We start from the raw sequence: 20,858 nt of genomic DNA, 5'->3' as shown, positions 1-20,858 counted from the left end.
CAACAAGGAGTTCTTAGAGCTCTGAAGGAATTCCAGCATAATCTGTATTTTACTGATGACATCTGAGCAAACAATTACATATGCTTCAGCTTCACACCTGATGCCAGGAGCCACCCCAGTTATTTCTTATCCAAAGGATGGCCAGAAACTATGATGCCCCAGTGTAATATGTATTGTCAGAGGTGGACATTTTTAATAGCTCACTGTTTGGGACAGAGGGGCGGGGGGGCGTGCACAAATTATAACATAAACATGATCTTCTCTGAACTAAAACCAGAAGAACTATGGTTTGAGGGTTTTCGTTTGTTTTCGCCTTTGCTATCTATGTTGATTGAGCCGTAGTTTCATAGCTGTACAGGATGCAACCTTTGCCAGCCAATCTACTGGCTCACTCTTGTCTAAACCAGCAATAGCTTGGCAGCGGTCACTGCAAATGCATTTACTTATAGGGTTGTGCTGTGATTATGCGCTCATTACATTGCTGTAGAGTTTCTTTTTATATCTGGATTTGATCATTAACTGTTCTAATGATTAACCACAATGCAACTCGTTTGAAAGTATTTTCTCTCCTTAGGCTAGGTGAGCACAAGGGCCTGGTTTCCTTACCCTGCCCTTCCCTTGGGCCAGTGACGTTCTTTGCCCAGGCATGCACTTTTCCACCAGCACATTTGTGTGTCGAGCTACTTGGAAAGCATTTGCAAATTGATATGTGCACAAACGGAGGCTGGGTTTAGAGGCCACTGACAGCCAGGCCCAGTGGAGGTTGTCCATTTCTGATTGATGGGAGATGTTTTTACAAAGCCACCATGTGCAGAGCAAGGAAGGGAGCAATCTGTAGCCCACAGACAGCCGTGCAGAATTTCCTTCCCAAAGGGTTGACTGGGATTTGGAACTCCTGTAGTTCCCAGTGTTGGCAATAGTGGTAATTAATATGTCTTTTCAAATGGAAAGTACAGCTGGCTGGGATATATTAGATACTTGTCACTAAAGTTCTATGGGATAGCGGCCCTTAATGCACCCTGCGGCCGTCTCTCATGGCTTAACTTTGCAGCACAAACACTTTTTCATAATCTCTTCATTGACGGTCTCCTGTTCTGAATCTGTCTCGAGTACCTCAGTGCAGTGATCTCCCACCTTGTACCAGCTGAGGAAACATTCAACTACTGTAGTAGCAGAGGGCCCCTCCATACTCTCAGGACAACCAGATGTCGCACTGCAATGTGATGTTACATGACTGCAGTGATATATTATACATTATATATTATCAATATATAATAGGGCAGTGTCAAGATTTACACCCGTCTCTTCCATGCCCCATCCTCTCTCCTGCTTGAGGATTGTGATGTCACCCTCCTCTTCTTGGCTGTGGGGAGGCTTACGGTCTCTCGGTTTTACACACTTACAGGATATTGGTTCAACTCTTACCTGTAAGACAGGGGGGTTGGGAAATGGGACCCTGGCAGCACTTTCACTGCACGATCTGTTGCCTCAGCATGCCCCATTCTGGGAGGTCTGTGTATGCCAGTAACTTGGGGAGCTCTGCAAAAAATGATCCTTGTCTCTTCCGATATGCAGGGCATTTCAGCCATGTGCCGAGTGGCAAGGGCTGAAGCTCGCCGCTTTAATGTCCCAACGGCTGTTTGTGGAGCCTTAGGGAAAAAAGAAAAAGAGAAAACAAGGCACCATCAGTGTGAGTGCCTCAAGAGCCCATCAAAGAGGAATATGCAATTGCGACAGCAACCTGATGCCAGTGTGAATCACAATTAGGCAGAGATGGCTGCAATACACCTATGGTATTTTTGACACTGACACGGATGAATAAGGGTTTAAGTCACACAGGCCCAGCTCCACAAAAGGAATCAGGCATCACAGCGCCTAACTTTTAGGTGCCTAGAAAATCACAGGAAACCCGTGTAATCCACAAAGCCTGAGTTAGGCAGGTAGGCTCCCAATGCAAGGAATGGGGAGAGACAGGCATCTCAGCCTGCGCTCCACAAAGCCATCATGTGTACTAAGCCCCACCCCTCTCATGCAGATAGGCGCCTAAGCCCAGGCTGCAGGGAAATGCCTCCCCTGAACCAGGGGAAGACAGGCTCTTGGCCACCTAAGTTGTGTGAGGGACCCAAAACAGTGGGGGTGGTGAACAGCATTCTGTATAGCTGTTAGCCCAGTGGTAAGGTGCTCACCTAGGATTCGGGAGTCTCCCAGTTCTAGTCCTTCTTTCTCTGGGGACAAAGGGAGTTGAACAAGGATCTACCACCACTCGGGTTAGTGCTCTAACCACTGGCCTACATAGTCATTTTCACTAGCCCAAATAATATGTAATTGTTGACTTGTTTAGCTAAAGTGGAACAGCTTCAATAGGAAAGACTGAGGGAGCCCTACACCATAATATCCTATAGTCCCCATGGCTAGGACACTCACCTGAGGTGTGGCAGAGCCCAGTTCTCCCGCTCTGGAAGAGAGGAGACTTGAACTGGGGTAGGAGGGGGCATCTCCTACATCCTGGCTGAATACCCTACCCACTGGGCTAAAGGCTCTAATGGGGGCTGGCTGCCTACCAGGTTGGGCCTCTGCATGTTACTGCACTGGCCAAACACCCATTTTTCCAGGTGGGAGATAGGTCTGGATGCCTGGAGAGAGGAAGCAGTGCACATGCTCAGGCAGGAGATAGGCACCCAGGCATGCCCAGAGGAAAAACGTGGGTGCCAAGTAGAAGCAGAAGCAGAGTTTTGTGAATCACAGTGGTGTCTATCAATGGGACTTACGTGCCTAAGTACCTTCATGGACCCCACCCATAGGACTTAAAGTAAATGTTAGAGCTAGCGTAAATCAAAGCCACATAGATGTGGGACGCTGCCAAGGAATTTGATTGTCTGTGACTTGTTCTACAACTGGGACATGCGGGGGAGCTAAGAATTCATGGACTGGCATGGGTGAACCAGCTTGGTAAAACAAGAACCAAATGTTTGGGTAACAGAGAAGGAATGAACATATCTTTCCCCCTCGCTAGCTAATGCACTTCCTATGGCGGGTCCGTATTTGAGGCTGAAGTCTTGAAATACTGTACAAGAAGCAATTTGTAGCCTGACTGTAAATGAGAAGTGGCAGGGATCTCAGGAGACCAGCCTGTCCTCACAGGAGCCCCAGCTCAGGAACAGGCCCAGGAGTTTCAGATAAGCTAGGGCTCTTGGGCCTTCAGATCATGAAGAGGTGTCAGGGAGTCACAACCTCTTTGCCCTCGCCCAATTGCTAAATGGAGAGACATCCCAGCTGGGTAGGAGATGGGTCTCCATGTGAAAAAGGCTGAGTATCACTCAGATAAGACCATCCAAGCTGGGTGCTTCTCCAAACTCCTGACCCTCTACCAAAGGCTGGTAATGGAGATTACGCAACAAGAGGGAGGTGGCTGCTCTCCAAATGAGGTCCGCCTCCATAGCTCTTTGCTGTGACCCCTTCATTCCTTCTCGGTCCCTTTGAACTTGACATGGATTAATTAGTGGATAAACCTTTCAAAGCCCTTCCCGAAAGGACTGTGAGCCTTGTTTGTTCGTTTGTAGGCCGTGTCCCAGGACTCCACGACCATGCCCCCTATCGTCACCGTCGTGACTGAGGGCTACACACGGACTCAGTACTGTAAGTGGCCATGCGAGTGTCCCAAGTGGCCCCCTCGGTGCCCGGCAGGGGTCAGCCTGATCACCGATGGCTGCGAGTGCTGCAAGACGTGTGCCAAACAGATTGGAGAGAATTGCACAGAGGCTGATACCTGTGACTTCCATAGGGGCTTGTACTGTGACTACAGTGGAGACAGACCTAGGTACGAAATAGGAGTATGTGCACGTAAGTGATGTATGTATATTTTTGGCTTAGATACACAGCTCTGACACCTCCTATTGCTCTGAATGTACCCAAGATTTGTCTATTAACAGAATCATAGACTTGTAGGACTGGAAGATGCCTCCTTAGTTCATTTAGTCCAGTCCCCTGCACTCAAGGCAGGACTACATAATAACTAGACCATTCCTGACAGATGTTTATCTAACCTGTTCTTAAAAACCTCCAGTGACAGAGATTCCACAACCTCCCTAGGCAATTTGTCCAGGTGCTCAACAACCCTGACAGTTCGGAAGTTTTTCCTAATGTCCAACCTAAACTTCACTTGCTGCAATTTAAGCCCATTGCTTCTTGTCCTATCCTCAGAGGTTAACACAGTGGTCCCCAGACTTTTTACCTTGCGCCCCCCCCTCCACCCTTGCCTTTGTCTGCATCCCTCCTTCCCCCAAGAGACCATTTCTCCAGTTTGTCCAGATCATTTTGAATTTTAATCCTATCCTCTAAAGCACTTGCAACCCCTCCCACCTTGGTATTGTCCACAAACTTTATAGGTGTACTGTCTATGCCATTCTCTAAATTATTGATGAAGATATTGAACAAAGCTAATTACTCAATGCTTTTTTTGCCTCTGTCTTCACGAAAAAGGTCATCTCCCAGACTACTGCACTGGGGAGGAGGTGACCAGCCCTCTGTGGAGAAAGAAGTGGTTCGGGACTATTTAGAAAAGCTGGACGTGCACAAGTCCATGGGGCCGGATGCGTTGCATCTGAGAGTGCTAAAGGAGTTGGCGGATGTGATTGCAGAGCCATTGGCCATTATCTTTGAAAACTCATGCGATCGGGGGAGGTCCTGGACGACTGGAAAAAGGCTAATGTAGTGCCCATCTTTAAAAAAGGGAAGGAGGAGGATCCTGGGAACTACAGACCAGTCAGCCTCACCTCAGTCCCTGGAAAAATCATGGAGTAGGTCCTCAAGGAATCAATGCTGAAGCACTTAGAGGAGAGGAAAGTGATCAGGAACTGTCAGCATGGATTCACCAAGGGCAAGTCATGCTTGACTAATCTAATTGCCTTCTATGACGAGACAACTGGCTCTGTGGATGAAGGGAAAGCAGCGGACGTGTTGTTCCTTGACTTTAGCAAAGCTTTTGACACGGTCTCCCACAGTATTCTTGCCAGCAAGTTAAAGAAGTATGGGTTGGATGAATGGACTATAAGGTGGATAGAAAGCTGGCTAGATTGTCGGGCTCAACGGGTAGTGATCAATGGCTCCATGTCTAGTTGACAGCCGGTATCAAGTGGAGTGCCCCAAGGGTTGGTCCTGGGGCCGGTTTTGTTCAATATCTTCATAAATGATCTGGAGGATGGTGTGGATTGCACCCTCAGCAAGTTTGCAAATGACACTAAACTGGGAGGAGAGGTAGATACACTGGAGGGTAGGGATAGGATACAGAGGGACCTAGACAAATTGGAGGATTGGGCCAAAAGCAATCTTATGAGATTCAAAAAGGACGAGTGCAGAGTCCTGCACTTAGGACGGAAGAATCCCATGCACCGCTACAGACTACGGACCGAATGGCTCGGCAGCAGTTCTGCAGAAGAGGACCTAGGGGTTACAGTGGACAAGAAGCTGGATATGAGTCAACGGTGTGCCCTTGTTGCCAAGAAGGCCAATGGCATTTTGGGATGTATAAGTAGGGGCATTGCCAGCAGATCAAGGGACGTGATCGTTCCCCTCTATTCGACACTGGTGAGGCCTCATCTGGAGTACTGTGTCCGGTTTTGGGCCCCACGCTACAAGAAGGATGTGGAAAAATTGGAAAGAGTCCAGCAGAGGGCAACAAAAATGAGTAGGGGACTGGAACACATGAGTTATGAGGAGAGGCTGAGGAAACTGGGGATGTTTAGTCTCCGGAAGAGAAGAATGAGGGGGGATTTGATAGCTGCTTTCAACTACCTGAAAGGGGGTTCCAAAGAGGATGGCTCTAGACTGTTCTCAGTGGTAGCAGATGACAGAACAAGGAGTAATGAACTCAAGTTGCAGTGGGGGAGATTTAGGTTGGATATTAGGAAAAACTTTTTCACTAGGAGGGTGATGAAACACTGGAATGCGTTACCTAGGGAGGTGTGGAATCTCCTTCCCTAGAAGTTTTTAAGGTCAGGCTTGACAAAGCCCTGGCTGGGATGATTTAATTGGGGATCGGTTCTGCTTTGAGCAGGGGGTTGGACTAGATGACCTCCTGAGGTACCAACCCTGATATTCTATGATTCTATGAACAGAACCAGACTCAGGACCAACCCCTGCAGGACCCCACTCGATATGGCCTTCCAGCTTGATAACTACTCTCTGGGAATGGTTTTCCAGCCAGTTATGCACCCACCTTATAGTAGCTCCATCGATGCTGCCTAGTTTGTTATGAGCAGGTCACGCGAGACAGTATCAAAAGACTTACTAAAGTCAAGATATACTTGACTGTAAACTTTCCATTCCCCCTGCCCCTGAAAAAGATCTGCTGGTTCTCCAGCCTGTTAGTTAGTTGAGAGGTGACTGTAGGGGTCTTGCTCTTTGAGTTGGCTGTGGCCAGGAGTAAGAAGGACACCGCAGTTGGAGGCCCAGTCCTACCCTCCGATTTACAGCTGTATGCTCCTCCATTCCCTGGAACAGTAGGTGATGCTCAGTGTGTTGAGTAGGCAGGGAAGATGTCTTGACTGGCTGGCAGATACACATGGCTGGCTTCAGACCAAAGCAATACAGGCGCATGCTTGGGACGGTGGGCCATAGGGAGACCCACCACTCATCCCTGCCACGGGGGCCCAAAGGAGAATGCAGCCTGCTGCTCTGCCAAGAGGATCAGAGAGGCAGTCATCTCTTGGCCTGATTCCTCACCCTCAGCAGCTTGAGGTCCCAGCTCAAGTCTCGCAAGGGACCCTGAAAACCCTGAGGCTGGCCAGGTAGAGGGAGGTTAGGGGTCTCCTGCTGACCAAGTCAATTAGGACACAGCAGTTTCTCATGTGACACTTCACACCCCTTTCACCTTCACACTCCTTTCAGGCTCCTTCCCTGCTCTCAAGGCACTTGCTTCCTTATTTGGGATTGTCTACCCATTCTCCATGCATTTCAGCGAATACACTTCGGGACCGATCCTACAGAGGACTTGGGGCCCCGGGGACTGAACGCACTCAGCATGTTCCAGGAACTGGCCCTTATATGTAAAGGCCATGCAGAGCTCCTTATTCAGCAGCAGCATCTGTCCCTGCTCATTGCGAGTATTATGCATCTGGTCCTGTCCATCCAATGTATATAGTATAATCTTCTAATAATATAACACCTGAAGGAGATATACAGGTGTTGGGATGAGTTTGAGGTTTGGGGTGAAACCTATGGAAAATGCAGTGACTGCATGTGGTTTCAAGTCAAAACCTTCAAGCTTCTGAGGGTTTGGATGGGTTTTTCTGTTTGAGCTTTGGGATAACTCCAAATGAAACTCTCAGTGTGAGGGGTACAAGGCAGTGTGAGCCTGCATAAATCATGCGGGGGAAATGTTTGCAACAAATCCCCCCAGCAAATTGAAACCACGGACTTGCTTCCCGATAGTGTGTATGCAAGGATTGCAGCGTATCACTGGAATTCTCTGGCTGAGTTTTGTCTCTGTGCCCTCACTCAGAAACACCCTCTTCACAACTGCAGGTGGGCACAGGACCCAGCATCTTGAATCTGCATTTGGATTTCAAACAACTCAAATTGGGGCGGGAGTTGGATTCAGGGATTTTGTTCGATCCATTCTAAAAATAAGAGGCTTTTTGCAAAATGTGAATCTAAAGTTTCAAATCACCTGGCAGTTGAAGTGAGGTTTGGTTCAGGCCCCTCTTTAACCAACCTTAAAACTTTGTGATCGTGCCAATGCAAGAACATCTTCATCAATGAAGAGAATAGAAGGGGGACGGCAATGCTTTATGTAGCACACTGCTTCCCTGGGACTAATTGTGAAATTGCAGCTTTAACTTGCTACTGTATTACAAGCCCCTGACTGCCAATTGATTCCAATCAGAGCCTTGTAGAGCTAGCCTTCATTACAGAATGAGAGCTCCCATAACGTGCCTAAGTCTGCTTTACATTGCGAACTCAGAACTTTGCCCCAAAGGCTCACAAGCCCTGTTTCCAAGAGCACCCGTGTTGATTTGTTTGTGTAAGAGTTGCGTGGAGCATTCATGAGGCCAGGTAAAACTCAGTAGTTCTATTGCTCCTGGCTCTCAGGCTGGGAATTCCTTCAAGTCCTATAAAATAATCGAGCAATCAACAGTCATAAGCTTTGCAGTCATAAGCTGCAATTCCCTGGATCATTATTACAGTCCTTTTGTGTCTGTTTGCTTGTTTGTAAGGGGAACTTGAAACTCAATGAAAAGCTCCGTGGATGCATGTGTGACTCCTGGCAGATCCAACAAGGAATAAAATATGTTCTTCAGACCTCTAAGAAGGAAACTGCCACAGCTGTGCTTCATAAGGGGGAGCTACCCTATTAGTGATGATAAGGCCTAAAATTATATGGACCTGCTTTGTTCTGCAGCAGAATGGTGCTGGCACTTAAATTTTGGCCCTGTCAGTCTGGGGAGTTCCCCATTAAAGAAACTAGCTATTCTGAATACCGTTCATGATTTTTGTGGTGTTGTCTCTCTCTCGATCTCTCTCTTGCTCTCCCCGTTTTAGAAATTGTGGGCGTGGGCTGTGTCCTTAACGGAATCCGGTATAAGAACGGAGAGACCTTCCAGCCCAATTGCAAGTACAATTGCACATGCATTAATGGGGCTGTGGGCTGTCTGCCATTGTGCACCAACTCACGCCCCCCGCTCGTCTGGTGCCCGAACCCAAAGCAAGTTAAGATAGCAGGCAAGTGCTGCGAGCAGTGGATCTGTGATGACTCAAAGAAGATCAGGAAGACATCTCCACGACATATCTCCTCTGCAGGTAGAGTGTGTGTGTGGGTAATGGGCATCGCCTTGATCGTCACGGGGAATTGAACCCGGGACTGCCAGAGCTAAAGCCTCTGCAGCCTCTGCAGCTTGAGCTAAAAAATTAAGTCCCCCTAGCTGGCAGCTGCAGCAGACTCCAATCCCCTGTGAATCAGGCAGCAGAGAGAGCGCTGTGTAACTCACCCTGCAGAGTGGGTTACGTGCAGGCCACTGCTGTGTTCAAACCCTGTAGCACAGCTGCTGGACAGGTTTCTGCAAAATGCCCAAGTGCTCCTGACAATTGCATTAACCACAGCAAAAGAGGGGGGAGGGAAAGGGGGGAGCTGTCACTGAAGCTAAGACTTCTAGCACTGGGAAAGTGCCATGGGCTGCTTCCTCATTTAGCTCTGCCCATGTCACATTCAGGCTTAGAGTTAGAATGCAAGAGTTTATCAACACAGGGACGTCGGGTCTCAGACAGAATCGTACACATGCGGCGAGCCCCTCCTGCCGCTCGCGCTGCCATGGCTGCACGCTGATTCTTAGCACACTAGCTCGATCAGAAATTACGCCTCCCACGCCAGTGTAGACATACCCAGAAACAGGCCCATTCCGCAGCCATGCAGCCCTGAATTTTGAGACAGTCTGGGTGGGGATTGGTGCCTATCACTATAGTGGCCTACCCCCCATAATCTGAACTCCTCCCCCAGACTTCGGGACAGCGTGGGTCTAAACTACAACACGGGGCTCCCCCCTCCGATTGACCCTGACGCATGCAGCAGGGTAGCTGTGACGCACTCCCACTGCACTGCAACATCACCATGTCTGACTAACCTCCTCTCTGGAGTGTATGGAACATCCTGCCATAAAAGGTTGGATTGTATGAGCCCTAGCTAAAGCATGGAGGCTGAGAAAACAGGCAGAGAGGTGACTGCCCAAAGCTACTTTAGGTACTGATAATCCCAGTTACCATGGCAGCTGGATGCTTCACAGTCTTTAGTAGTGTATTTATCCTTATAACACCTGGTGAGGTAGCATAGTGCTATTATCCCCATTGTATGGATGGAGAACTGAGGCACAGAGAGGCTAAGGGACTTGCTGAAGGTCACACAGGAAGTCTGTGGTGGAGCAAGGACTTGAGTCCAGGTTTCCTATGGATTAAACTAGTGTCTTAAACACTGGAAAATCTTTCCTCTTCATCAAACAACCTTGAACCCCAAAAAAGTGTAACTTAGGTTCTGCATGGGTCTCCAGATCTGGGTTCAAATCCTGCCTCTGTCCGACTCATTGTGTGGCCTTGGGCAAGTCACTTAGTTCTCCTAATACAGCCTTTGTCTGTCTTGTCTATCTAGAATATATATTCATCAGGGCAGGGACTGTCTCTTACTTTATGTTTGTATAACACCTAGCACAATGGGGCTTCTCTCTCTGTTGGGACCTGGAGGCTGTACTGAATTACAGGTAAGACCAGCCCAAGTTCTGCAAACTGCGTGGAAACCTGAGCTAAGGGTTGTGAATACATTAAACCCTGACCCCACCGTCAATCTGAGTGCCTTCTGAGTTCTCTGTGGACTATTCCCTCATCCCTATCTACAAATGAAAGGCTCTGGGCTACTCCAGCCCTCCACAAGGACTGTGGACCATTCCCTGAGTCAGCTGAATCAGTACAGAAATAAACTTTCACAATAAACTCAAATCTCATCTCACTCCTACAGTGACTGGTACATGTTTCCATTGTTAATTGTTCATATTGTGGTAGAATATGGGAGCCCCAGTCTAAGACCAGGGCCCCATTGTGCTAGGTACTATACAGACAAATAAAGGAGGCAACCCCTGTCCCAAAGAGGTCACAATCTAGGAGGTCGCATGGGATGAACGAACAGAGCTAAGCAGGAAAATGGAGCCCTTTCCATTTGATTTAATTGTCATTCAGTGTATTGGCCTGGCAGTTAGAATGAGCCTTAGAAATTATGTTTGTGGGGTAAAATGATGTCATATGACTTTGGTCTGTAGCTTACGAAGGAGAGAATGAATCCTGGCAGAAGAACTGCATTATTCACACCTCATCCTGGAGCCCTTGCTCGAAAACCTGTGGGCTGGGGATATCAATGAGAATTTCCAATGACAACGACCAGTGCCAGCTCATGAAAGAGAGTCGCCTCTGCAACATGCGGCCCTGTGAGGTGGATATAAACAAACACATTAAGGTGGGCCCATTTCACAGCTCGCCTTTTTAGTTTGCTGATTGGTTGCCCCTCTCTGCCCAGGTGCAGGGCACTGAGAGCTACGTGTTGGAGAGTGTAATAAGGTGGATCTTCTGACAATGAATGGGATGGGAAATAAGGAAACACTGACCAGCTGATTAGCAATTGCAGCCTGTGGCCTAAATAAAGTCTGGCCAGTGCAGATAGGTGTAATTTCTCCTCCCTGGACCAGTAGGGACCCTATTCTTCCATTGCAGGATGGAAATAACTCCCACTGTGGGAAGATTGCTTTACTTCCCGCCAGGAGCTCCCTACAGATGACAGCAGCATACTAGCCACTCGTTCAGATGTGCCCATGACTGGGCTAGCCGGAAAGTGATGAAGCAATGCTCTCTGTAGGTGTAAAAAAAGGTTCTCAACCCACAGCCCATGGGCGACTTGCGGCCCAATCAGTACCCAGCTGAGGCCCATGTGACATCCTCGGGGCCATACAAGTAGTATATATATTGTGTGGGTGCAGCCCACAAAGAACAAAGACATCTACACGTGTGGCCCACAGTAGTAAATAGGTTGAGAACCACTGGTGTAAACTCTGCCGTTTGGAAGCAACCAGCCTGCCACGAGTGAGTTTGCAAGTCCATGCATGTAAATCTGCAGCACCTACAGGAGACAGGTGTGTGGAATATTCTGTGAGAAAGTGTGTGTGGGGGGGTGGAGATGGAGTTAAAAATCCTTGAAATTAGAGGGGATTTTACATTTTACTTTGATTTTTCTGTGTTGTGAAAATCAAAACGAGCAGTGAATATTTTTTTCCACACACGAGAGGTACGGCCCTAGTTTTCAGCAGAAAAGGTCAGCATTTCATCACTGAAGATTTGTCTTTGCAATAACACATGAAAAGATTTTTATGCTCCAAGGCAAAAATTGCCATTTTGTGAACAACTTTTGAGCAGCTAGATTTTGGGGCCTTAAAACGGCTTGAAACAAAATATGTATTTTTTTTCCTTGAGAAATGTTGCAAAAAACATGTAACCATAGGCAAGTACCTATGTCATATGTTGAAATAAGGGTTTATGCAGCACTTAAAGGCTGTTGGCTCTCTGCACAGGGTGGTATTTGGTGTGGTAATGCTAACCTCACATGGCAGGCAAGGACTTCTAATTAGAGTTTGTAGAAATTTATCAGTACGAGAAATTTTCCCATTGCTTTTTATCAAAAGCTAGTTTTTTCATGAGAAAAGATCATTTGACTAAATTTTTCAATTGTTTTCTGTGGGAAAATCTGAAATGAAACAAATGCTTGTTTAGCTTTGACTCAAAATTTGTTTTTTCAAAAGCAGAAAAATTTTCAAAATGAGGAGCATTGAGGTGTTTTTTGTCTCTTCGTGTTTTCCTTTTCCTTCTCAATATGTCTCCAACTTTGGAAAAGTGTCTGAGAAACAAAAACAACAAAAACAAAAAATGGTTACTTTTCCAAAGTAGGAGAAGTTTGGAAAAATTAGAGTGGAAAAAGGAAGGGGGAAAAATGAAAAAACTAAAAGAAATGGACCATAGGCATTATTCATTTTAATCACTCTCTGGGGGAATGGGTGAGAAAAATAAATTTTAAAAAATGGAATTTTTTTAAAAACATATTTGAAATGCAAACTTGTTTTCAATCCTGTGAATTTGAAACCATTTGGAAATATCAACATTTTTCACTAATTGTTTTCCGTTTTTGACCATCTTTACTGCCACCCTCAGGGAAGTGCTGCGTACGTGGGACAAAGCAGCATCTGGGAGCACCCAGCAATGAAAATTAACCTTTGCCTCTCTTTCTGTCCTCTCTCTCAATCTAGCCTGGGAAGAAATGCTTGGCCGTGTATAGGGCAGATGAACCAATGAACTACACCATATCGGGCTGTGTGAGCAAAAGTACATACCGGCCAAAATACTGTGGCGTCTGCACAGACAACAGGTGCTGCTCTCCGTACAAGTCGAAGACTATTGAAGTGAGGTTTGAGTGCCCGGATGGAACTGGATTTTTCCGGAAAATCTTGTGGATCAACGCCTGCTTTTGCAACCTGAGTTGCAAGAACCCCAATGACATCTTTGCTGACTTGGCACATTACCACGATTACTCTGAAATAGCCAATTAAATTGGCCGAATGCTGGAATGAACCACTGCTCTGATTTTACAGAGGTTTTAAAATAAAGGAGAATCTTCCATCCAGTGCCAATGTAACATTTGTTTCTCAAAGTCAGAGTTAAGTCTCCTTTGTTTATCCCACTATATTGAGAGGCTTTTAAATAATGGGAGCTAGGCAGCGAAATACCTTTAAACAAAATCTGGCCCCCAACCCACTGCAAATCCCAACCAGAGCTGTTGGGGCAGATGCTGCAGCTCGATGGATGGAGCTATAACAAGCTACACCAGCTGACTTGCTGCTGCTGGCTTTTCACTTACCACTGGGCTAAATCCTGATGCACTTCCTTTTACTTAACCAATATTCTGGAAAACTCTCATTGGCCTGCAATAGGCATTCTGCCAGGGTAAAGAGTTAAGGATTTGGTCCATACATTTGTATCAGGAGGTGAGGATTAGCCCCAATCTCTGTTCTCCTTAGCAGTCAATCATTCTTTAATTTATAGACCCCTCTATTAGTTCTTTCTGAGGTTTCACTGAGGCCTGGTCTACACTAGAAAATTGTTGGCTTAACTGTGTTGCTCAGGGGTGTGAAAAATCCACCCCCCCGAGCGGCGTTATGCTGACCTAACCCCCCAGTGTAGAATTTGTCCATTCCTCCAGACTTCACCTGTCGGGGAGTTGGATTCACTGTGCCGATGGGACAACCCCTCCCGGCAGCATAGGCAGTGTTTGTAGTGGTGCAGCTGTGGCATTTCTAGCTCTGAGTCTCCAGCCCCAGGTGCACCTGACTCCTGCATGGGTGCACTAGCTGGGGAGCAGATGCAAAGAGCCACTCTACCCCTCCATCCCCACCCCCACCTCATGAAACGTCCAGGAACCAAGGAATGTCGAAGTCCTAGAACTCAGTGACTGCAAGGGCTGCTGTCTGGAGGAGACGGGGGGGGCAGGTGTGAGTTGTGCCAATCATTCCAAATCAGTGCTCATGAACCTTCGTACCAGACCCACATGATCATGCTTTTTTCCACTTAAAACTCCATAATGCACCATAAAAGATTTATGGTGCTATAATGCAGCGTGGCCAGAGCCAAGAAATTAAACCCTGATCCATAGGGCTCCAAGGGATGAAGAGGTTTGTGGCTGGGCTTCCAGGTCGTCCCTCACGCTAGATGTACCTGAGCTGTGAAGTGAAGATCAGGAGCTAAACTTTTCCAAGTCTGAGAGAGTTTGAATCCAGTGTTCTGATTCAGGCCAATCTGTAAAACCATGTACATAACCCCGGGCCCTTGTTTGTGGATATATACACACACACTTACATATAGTGCACCATAACATATTCTCCTAGACACTTTCAGTGGCAAAGAGAGGGACCAGGCAAAATGATCAAAGGATATAAAATAACCAGAATCATGCTCTAGGGTGCATTTGTTTAACTTTTTTTCATAGTGTGATTAGCTAAACATTAGAGATGCCAGAATGAACTGTTGGCAGTGGACGTGACGCATTGTTTACATCAATGGCTGAAAGACGCTCTTGTGAACTGATACACGACCATCATCTCCAGGATACGGCCATTTTCAAGTGAAGTGAATGCCTATCAGCCACAGAGCTTTTATCAAGACAATTCTGTGTTTCATTTGTACCAACTGAGAGAATAATAGCGGAAGGAGGTAAACTCCATTTGTGGTTTGAGATGGAGACCTTCTCCTATACTTTCAAGAGAAATATGAACCTTGTGGTGCAGAGACTGAGGACATCTGGGTTCACGTCCTGCCTCTGCCACAAACTTCCTTTGACAAGTCACTTAATCTCTCTGTGCCTTAGTTCCCCTATCTGTGAAATAGGAACAACAAGAATCTTATTCTCTAGGCTTTGTCTGTCTAGTTAATCTAGACTATAAGATCTTCAAGGCAGGACTGACTCTTGCTGTATGTTTATACAGTGCCCTAGCACAATGGGATGCTGATCTCCGTTGGGACCTCGCGGTGTTACAGTCATACAAATAACACAATAGTAATGCTAGGGAGGAAATACCAATCTCTGAGCTGGTGCTAGAATTCTTTTGGTGCTACGTTCTACAGCAAAGATAAAGCTAAAATACTCTGTGCTGGGGGGAGGCCACAGACAAGGCCCTTTGGCCAAAACCCTGTTCACTCCAGGCACAGAATCCCATGGACATTCATGTACTTGTATGAGGAGGGGTATGTGTGTGGAATTTGAGGGTCTGTTCCCGCTGCCATCAGCAGCGAACCTCCAGTTGGCTTTGAGGTCGGTAAATTTGTGATGTTTCACCCTCTGTGGGTGCTTTACCTCTGTAAGGACTGAAGGCACAAGCCTCAGTGGTTTAGAACCATTTAAAGCAATAAGTACATCTGATGCAAAAATAAAAGTACCAAATATATAACTTAAACAAGGTGCCTTTGCACTGAGTCAATTAGAACTTAAAAACACTGGGAAACGTATATGGGATTGTAACCCCTGCTTGCTAGAAGTGGCACTCTGTCCCCCTCCAGTGGTGGCTAGGCCACCTAGAGATCCATAAGCCTGCTACAGCTTTGGAGAACAGACACGTGCCAGTCAGCTCCAGAGGTCCCAGGTTTGATCTTTGCTGCCTACTTTATGGGTCTTCAGCGTTACATAATTAAAAATGCAAGCACGTTATTCTGTCGGTAATATGATCACTAGCATTGTATTGTATATAGGTAATGTCGGAAGTTACAGAGCTCATAAATACTAAGCGATATTTTAAATTAAGCCACTGATTACCCACCCCCCGCTTTTTGTTTTGTTTAGGAAGACCAAAATGTGCAAGGTACTTTAAGAAGAGCAGCGTATTAAAATGATGGGACTAGAATGCTCAGTGTTACAAATTAAATCCAAGCACAGCCTTGTCCATACACATATATCATTTCAAACTGTGATTTCATTATGTATAGAACTGCCAGAGCTGTATTTGTACGTATCATTGTTCTGAGGTATTTAGAAATTTGTTGGGAAGGTGCAATTGGTTGTGGTCAAGAAGCCTTTGAGTTATGTTAGCTTCATAACAAATGTAAACGTAGGACTTGGCTGTACAACACGGTGTGTGTTTTCCCAGCTGAAATGCTACAGCTACACTTTAAAGGGAATAAATAACTGCAAAAACAGTGAATTAATACACAACTGCCTCCTTATTTAGAGACATTTAGAAAGGGTGTGTGTGGGCGTACGCACAAACATATACATCTGTCCTGTTCCTTCCTTCTCTTCTGTACCTCTCAACCTGCAGGGCCCAAATATGAGGTGTCATGTGTGTCAAAGACCCAAAATGAAAGACACACAAAAAAATTAATCATTCAGGAAACTTAAAACGTGATGGGATCCTTTCCTCTAGCAAAAGGCCCCTCATGCCCCAACTACCCTTTGATTTGTATCTACGGGTCTCCTTCCTTGTACAATACATGTCACTGGACCAGGACAACCCAGTCCCTACCGTTTGCCCAAGCCTGAGTGGGTAGTTTGGACTCCATAATGCCTTTTGACGCCTCCCCTTGGAGGGTGCAGGGTTTTTCCTTACTAGGGAGGAACGACTTGCAATCCCCACACAAGATTTATTCACAACAGACAGAAAAAAGAATTAAAAGAAGCTATTAGTATATTTAGATTTACACTTCTCCTAAGCTAGAGAAGATGCTTAACTACAGACAAAACTCATTATTGTGCGAAGTTTGGTCACCTTTTTCCTAAACCAGCTTTTACTAACCATCCCCACCTCACCGCGAGCTAGGTTACCCAAACCAAGCGGAACTGTAGGGGAGCAACTGTTCTATGGAAAAGCGCTTGGAGGCCAAGGAGGACAGTATGAGGACAGATGCCTCTATCTGTAACTTCTATGACTGAGGCATGTTGTAGCTGTGTCGGTCCCAGGATATCAGACAGACGTGATGGGTGAGGCAATATTTTTTATTAATATTCCTTAAGGCATAGACACGCTCACCCCACTTTCCAAGCCATAAGACTCAAGAGGGACGGGGCCTTGCAGAATATATCATGCTGTTGGGTATCAGACACACAGGAGGAATGCACCTTCTCGAAAGGAGGGGCTGCCCTAATTCAGGGCCTTGATTGCACCACAGCATGAGTCCTAGCTGGTACCAATGGTACCCCATGGTGGTACGTACCCCAGTTGCAGTGTCAGCCACCACCGTGGGTGGAGTATTCCTCACCATGGAGATTAATAGAAATGCCAGCTCCGCCATCACATATAGATCTCCTGGTACCACGAAGGTCCTCAGTTCACCGATGGTGCCACAAATCTCCATGCAGGAATAGACTGCACCAGGATGGGTGGTGCGGAAGTGAACAACGCTGAAACAAACCCTGTCAAGGTGCAAGGGAGCCTGGGGATTTGGTGTGAAGGGACTGGCACTGAAGTGAGTAGTACCAGGGCAGAGAATGGCACTATGGGCTTGGTATCCAAGGCAGCAAGTCATGGTGCCAGAGATGGTGCCAAGGATGTACTGTGCACACTTGGGGCTCCAGCAGTACCCATCCCACTCCATGAAGTCCCCTTGGAGTGGGAAGTGACTTTGAATCTCTTTTTGCTGGGGAATTTCCAATGGATCTTTCTCCCACTCTCCCCAGAGGAGTGATGTGCCTACCTGAGTCCCCATCATGGCCGGCTTAGAAGATGGGACTCAATGCTGATCCGGAGCTCACTGATGCAATTATGGACGTAGACTGAGATGGTCCGGAGGGAGCGGTGGGAGGGGTGCATCATGCTTGGATGAGAGGAAGGCCACACAGAGTGAGCTAACTGGGATAGTTTAAGGCCCACCTCTCTTGCCCTTGGGGCACTTTTAATAAAAAAACTTACAAACGGAGCTTTTCAGGGATATAACCTTCCCCAAGGCAGAAACAGGAACTAGTGTGGTCGCCATCAGAAGGAAAGGCTGAGGCCTGAGGCTTGACCATGGTACCAGGGAAAATCTTCTGGCCAATAATCGGACAAAATCACTCCACAATGAAAGAATTGCCAGTGGACAAGCTGCACTAACACATTAGTGCTCACTGATGGGACCCATGTATTTACACTAACGTTCAAAAGAAAGGGCCTTGAGAGGTGCATGCTGGGGCATTCTGAATCACAGCCATTGAGAGGGACCTGAGGGGTGGTTGGCCCTGCACTGCCCGATCACTCCTCAGTTCCCTCTCTGCCCAGTTTGTGAACAGCCAAAACTACTCATGTCAAATTTGCAAATAGTTTCAGGTTGACCAAAGCTGTGTTTTCCCCTCAAATAAATTATTCATCTGGAAAACTTCCACCCAGCTTTACTGATCAAGAGAGTCTGATCTCAAATACATGGGGGTGGAGGTGCAGGCATCCCAACGGTGGAAAACATCTGGATGTTCACGCGAAGAAGCAGCCTCAGTTTCTCCCCCCAGGTTTTGTTTGCAGACTCTGTTAATTCATTCGTTCAACCAAGGCAGCTTTGGCTTCAGTGGATCGTTGTCATAGTCAAAGCCCAAACATCTGGTAGTTGCAAGGAAAAGCATGAAAACATGCCCTGAGGGCTCAGCTCCAGAAAGCAACCAAGCAGCACTGTGCTACTGTTCCCAGCACAATGGGCACCTGCTCGATGCCTGGGCCTCCTAGGTGGCACTGCAAATAAGACAATACAAATAAGAGACCTAAATGTATTAAATATCCCATGTTTTTTTCACATTTGGGGTGGGCAGAACTGCCTTGCAACAACCGATCCTGGAGCTTGCTCCAGCAAATTGATTCCCCAGACAGTGAATGCATAGCCCTGGCTGTCTCTCAGCTACTTTCACTACTGTTCCTGTCGCTACTAGGTTCTCAGCAAATTTGTCTGTCAGCTCCTCAGACAAGATGAGAAACAGCTGTCCGCTGCTTCTTCCTCCCAGACACGTGGCATCCCCCAAAGCGTGTGGTCTCCGTTTGACAGCCACCGGCCTTTTTTTTTCCCCACTGGCCACATCTGAACCAGATTACGGAAGCCACCTGCGTCTGGGTCATCTATACTTTGCATGCTGAGACCCCGTCTCTGGGAAGAGGGACACACTTGTCACATTTTATGCATGTGATAAGGTTCCACTGAACCAAATGAGGCTGCTCAAGTGAAGATTCGCGAAAGGACTTGCGTGCCTCACTGCCCCTTTAGGTGCCTAAATCCCAGAGTCAGGACCCACCGGGATTCACAACCCCCCCCCCTGAGCCCACAAGTGCCTAAAGTCACTGAGCACCCCCGACATTTTTTTTTTTTTTGCAGTAAAATCTCTCTGGGTGCCTGTATTTCTGCCTCAGAGCATGTGCAGTGCAAAAACTCATTGGCACAGGGGCCTCTCTCTCTATCACAGCGATTCTTTCATTGCTTATCCAGTGGAACTGCTTCAACAGGAGAGACTGAGACCACTACAGCAGACTGGCCCATAGCCCAGTGCTTTGAGCTCCTGCCTGAGAAGTAGCATATCCCAGCTGAAATCCCTTCTCCCCCCCAGGTGGGGATGGGACTTGAACCAGGGACCTCCTATCTCCCAGGTGAGTACCCTAACCACTGGGCTAAAGTTAAGAGGGAGGGGGAGGGCTGCCACTGCTGCCTCCTGTTCCGCCACCCTTGCTAAAATGGAATAGGCCCCTCATACCAAGAGAGGGCTTGCAGCTGAGAATCCCAAGCAGCGGGAGGTGCCTCCCTCCAGCCCAGACTTGGGAGCCTATCTAAGAAAGGGGCAGAGCTTGGCGTACACCCCTTGGCTTGGCAGCTACCTTAGGTGGGGAGCCTCCAAGTGTGCTGGCTTTTGTGACTCCCCTTCTGAGGTGCCTGTCTCTCCCCGTTTGTTGTACAGGGAGCAGAGATGCTGAACTCGGGCTTTGTGAATCCCAGGGATTTTTCTAAGCACCTAGAAGTTAGGCGTGGGAAAGCTCAGCATCACCAAGCCTAAGTGTCTTTGGGAATCAGGGTGACCAGACAGCAAATGTGAAAAATCGGGACAAGGGGTGGGGAGTAATAGGAGCCTATATAAGAAAAAGACCCCAAAATTGGGACTGTCCCTATAAAATCAGGACATCTGGTCACCCTATTGGGAATCAAGTCCCACAAGCCGATAACTTTTCAGGATCAAGGCTTTATTCTTGTCTCTCAAAGTCACAGAACTGAGCTGTCTCATTTCTTCAGCTTGCCTCGCAAAAAAAGAATTTCATTTAGATTTTGTTTCCCCAAACTATGCCTAACACAAATGTGCTAAAAACCCCATGTGTCTAGCACCGTGGGATCCCTATCCTCATGCTTCCAGTGATATCACAATGAATTGTTTTTATTAAGGCAGGGCCCACTGACGGAGCAGGAGCTGACCCGAGTGGAGCTCCAGTAAATATTTTCAGCCCCCCAGGAGTTTTTAATAGCATGTTGGGGGGGAGGGGAAAGGCGCTCCAGGAAATTACCAGAATTTAAGCCCTGCACATGAGACAAGCATTTACCAGAAAAGCTCACAATCCGTATCACTCACCAGCCTCAGAATGAGCAAATTCAATGAACACAACCACAACAAAACACAAAAATACTACCTAAAACAACATGGCCTGGTAAAACTCTCTATTTGCAGAGCCCACAACTAGTTAAAACAAAAGAGGAGCACAGCCACATCGATAGTATAATTAGTGCGGATGAGGAACAGCCTCAGGAGGGGCTCTTTGGATGAGCAAGATGAGCTTTCATCCGGGCCAGTATTGTCAGGACCAAGCATTCAAATT

At 47.1% G+C, this 20,858-nt stretch overlaps 1 protein-coding gene across 1 annotated transcript; it reads left to right on the top strand.

Annotated features, from left to right (window-relative positions):
• The first annotated feature begins 1,569 nt into the window (after positions 1 to 1,569).
• CCN4 (cellular communication network factor 4) lies at positions 1,570 to 13,121 on the top strand. Its single transcript, XM_077811394.1, has 5 exons — positions 1,570 to 1,752; positions 3,561 to 3,840; positions 8,539 to 8,796; positions 10,794 to 10,987; positions 12,822 to 13,121. Exons 1-5 carry the CDS (start codon positions 1,570 to 1,572, stop codon positions 13,119 to 13,121), a joined length of 1,215 nt encoding a protein of 404 aa, XP_077667520.1.
• Positions 13,122 to 20,858: the final 7,737 nt, after the last annotated feature.

The sequence above is a fragment of the Eretmochelys imbricata genome, chromosome 2 (genome assembly GCF_965152235.1).
Source record: "Eretmochelys imbricata isolate rEreImb1 chromosome 2, rEreImb1.hap1, whole genome shotgun sequence".
NCBI lineage: Eukaryota > Metazoa > Chordata > Testudines > Cheloniidae > Eretmochelys > Eretmochelys imbricata.
The sequence above is the reverse complement of the archived record's forward strand: the minus strand, read 5'-3'. Positions and strand labels throughout refer to the sequence as shown.

Coding starts and splice junctions, on each gene's coding strand:
- CCN4 (XM_077811394.1), top strand. CDS start 1,570: ATGCAGGGCATTTCAGCCATGTGCCGAGTGGCAAGGGCTGAAGCTCGC. Junction 3,841..8,538: donor CGAAATAGGAGTATGTGCAC/GTAAGTGATGTA, acceptor TCCCCGTTTTAG/AAATTGTGGGCGTGGGCTGT. Junction 10,988..12,821: donor ATATAAACAAACACATTAAG/GTGGGCCCATTT, acceptor CTCTCAATCTAG/CCTGGGAAGAAATGCTTGGC.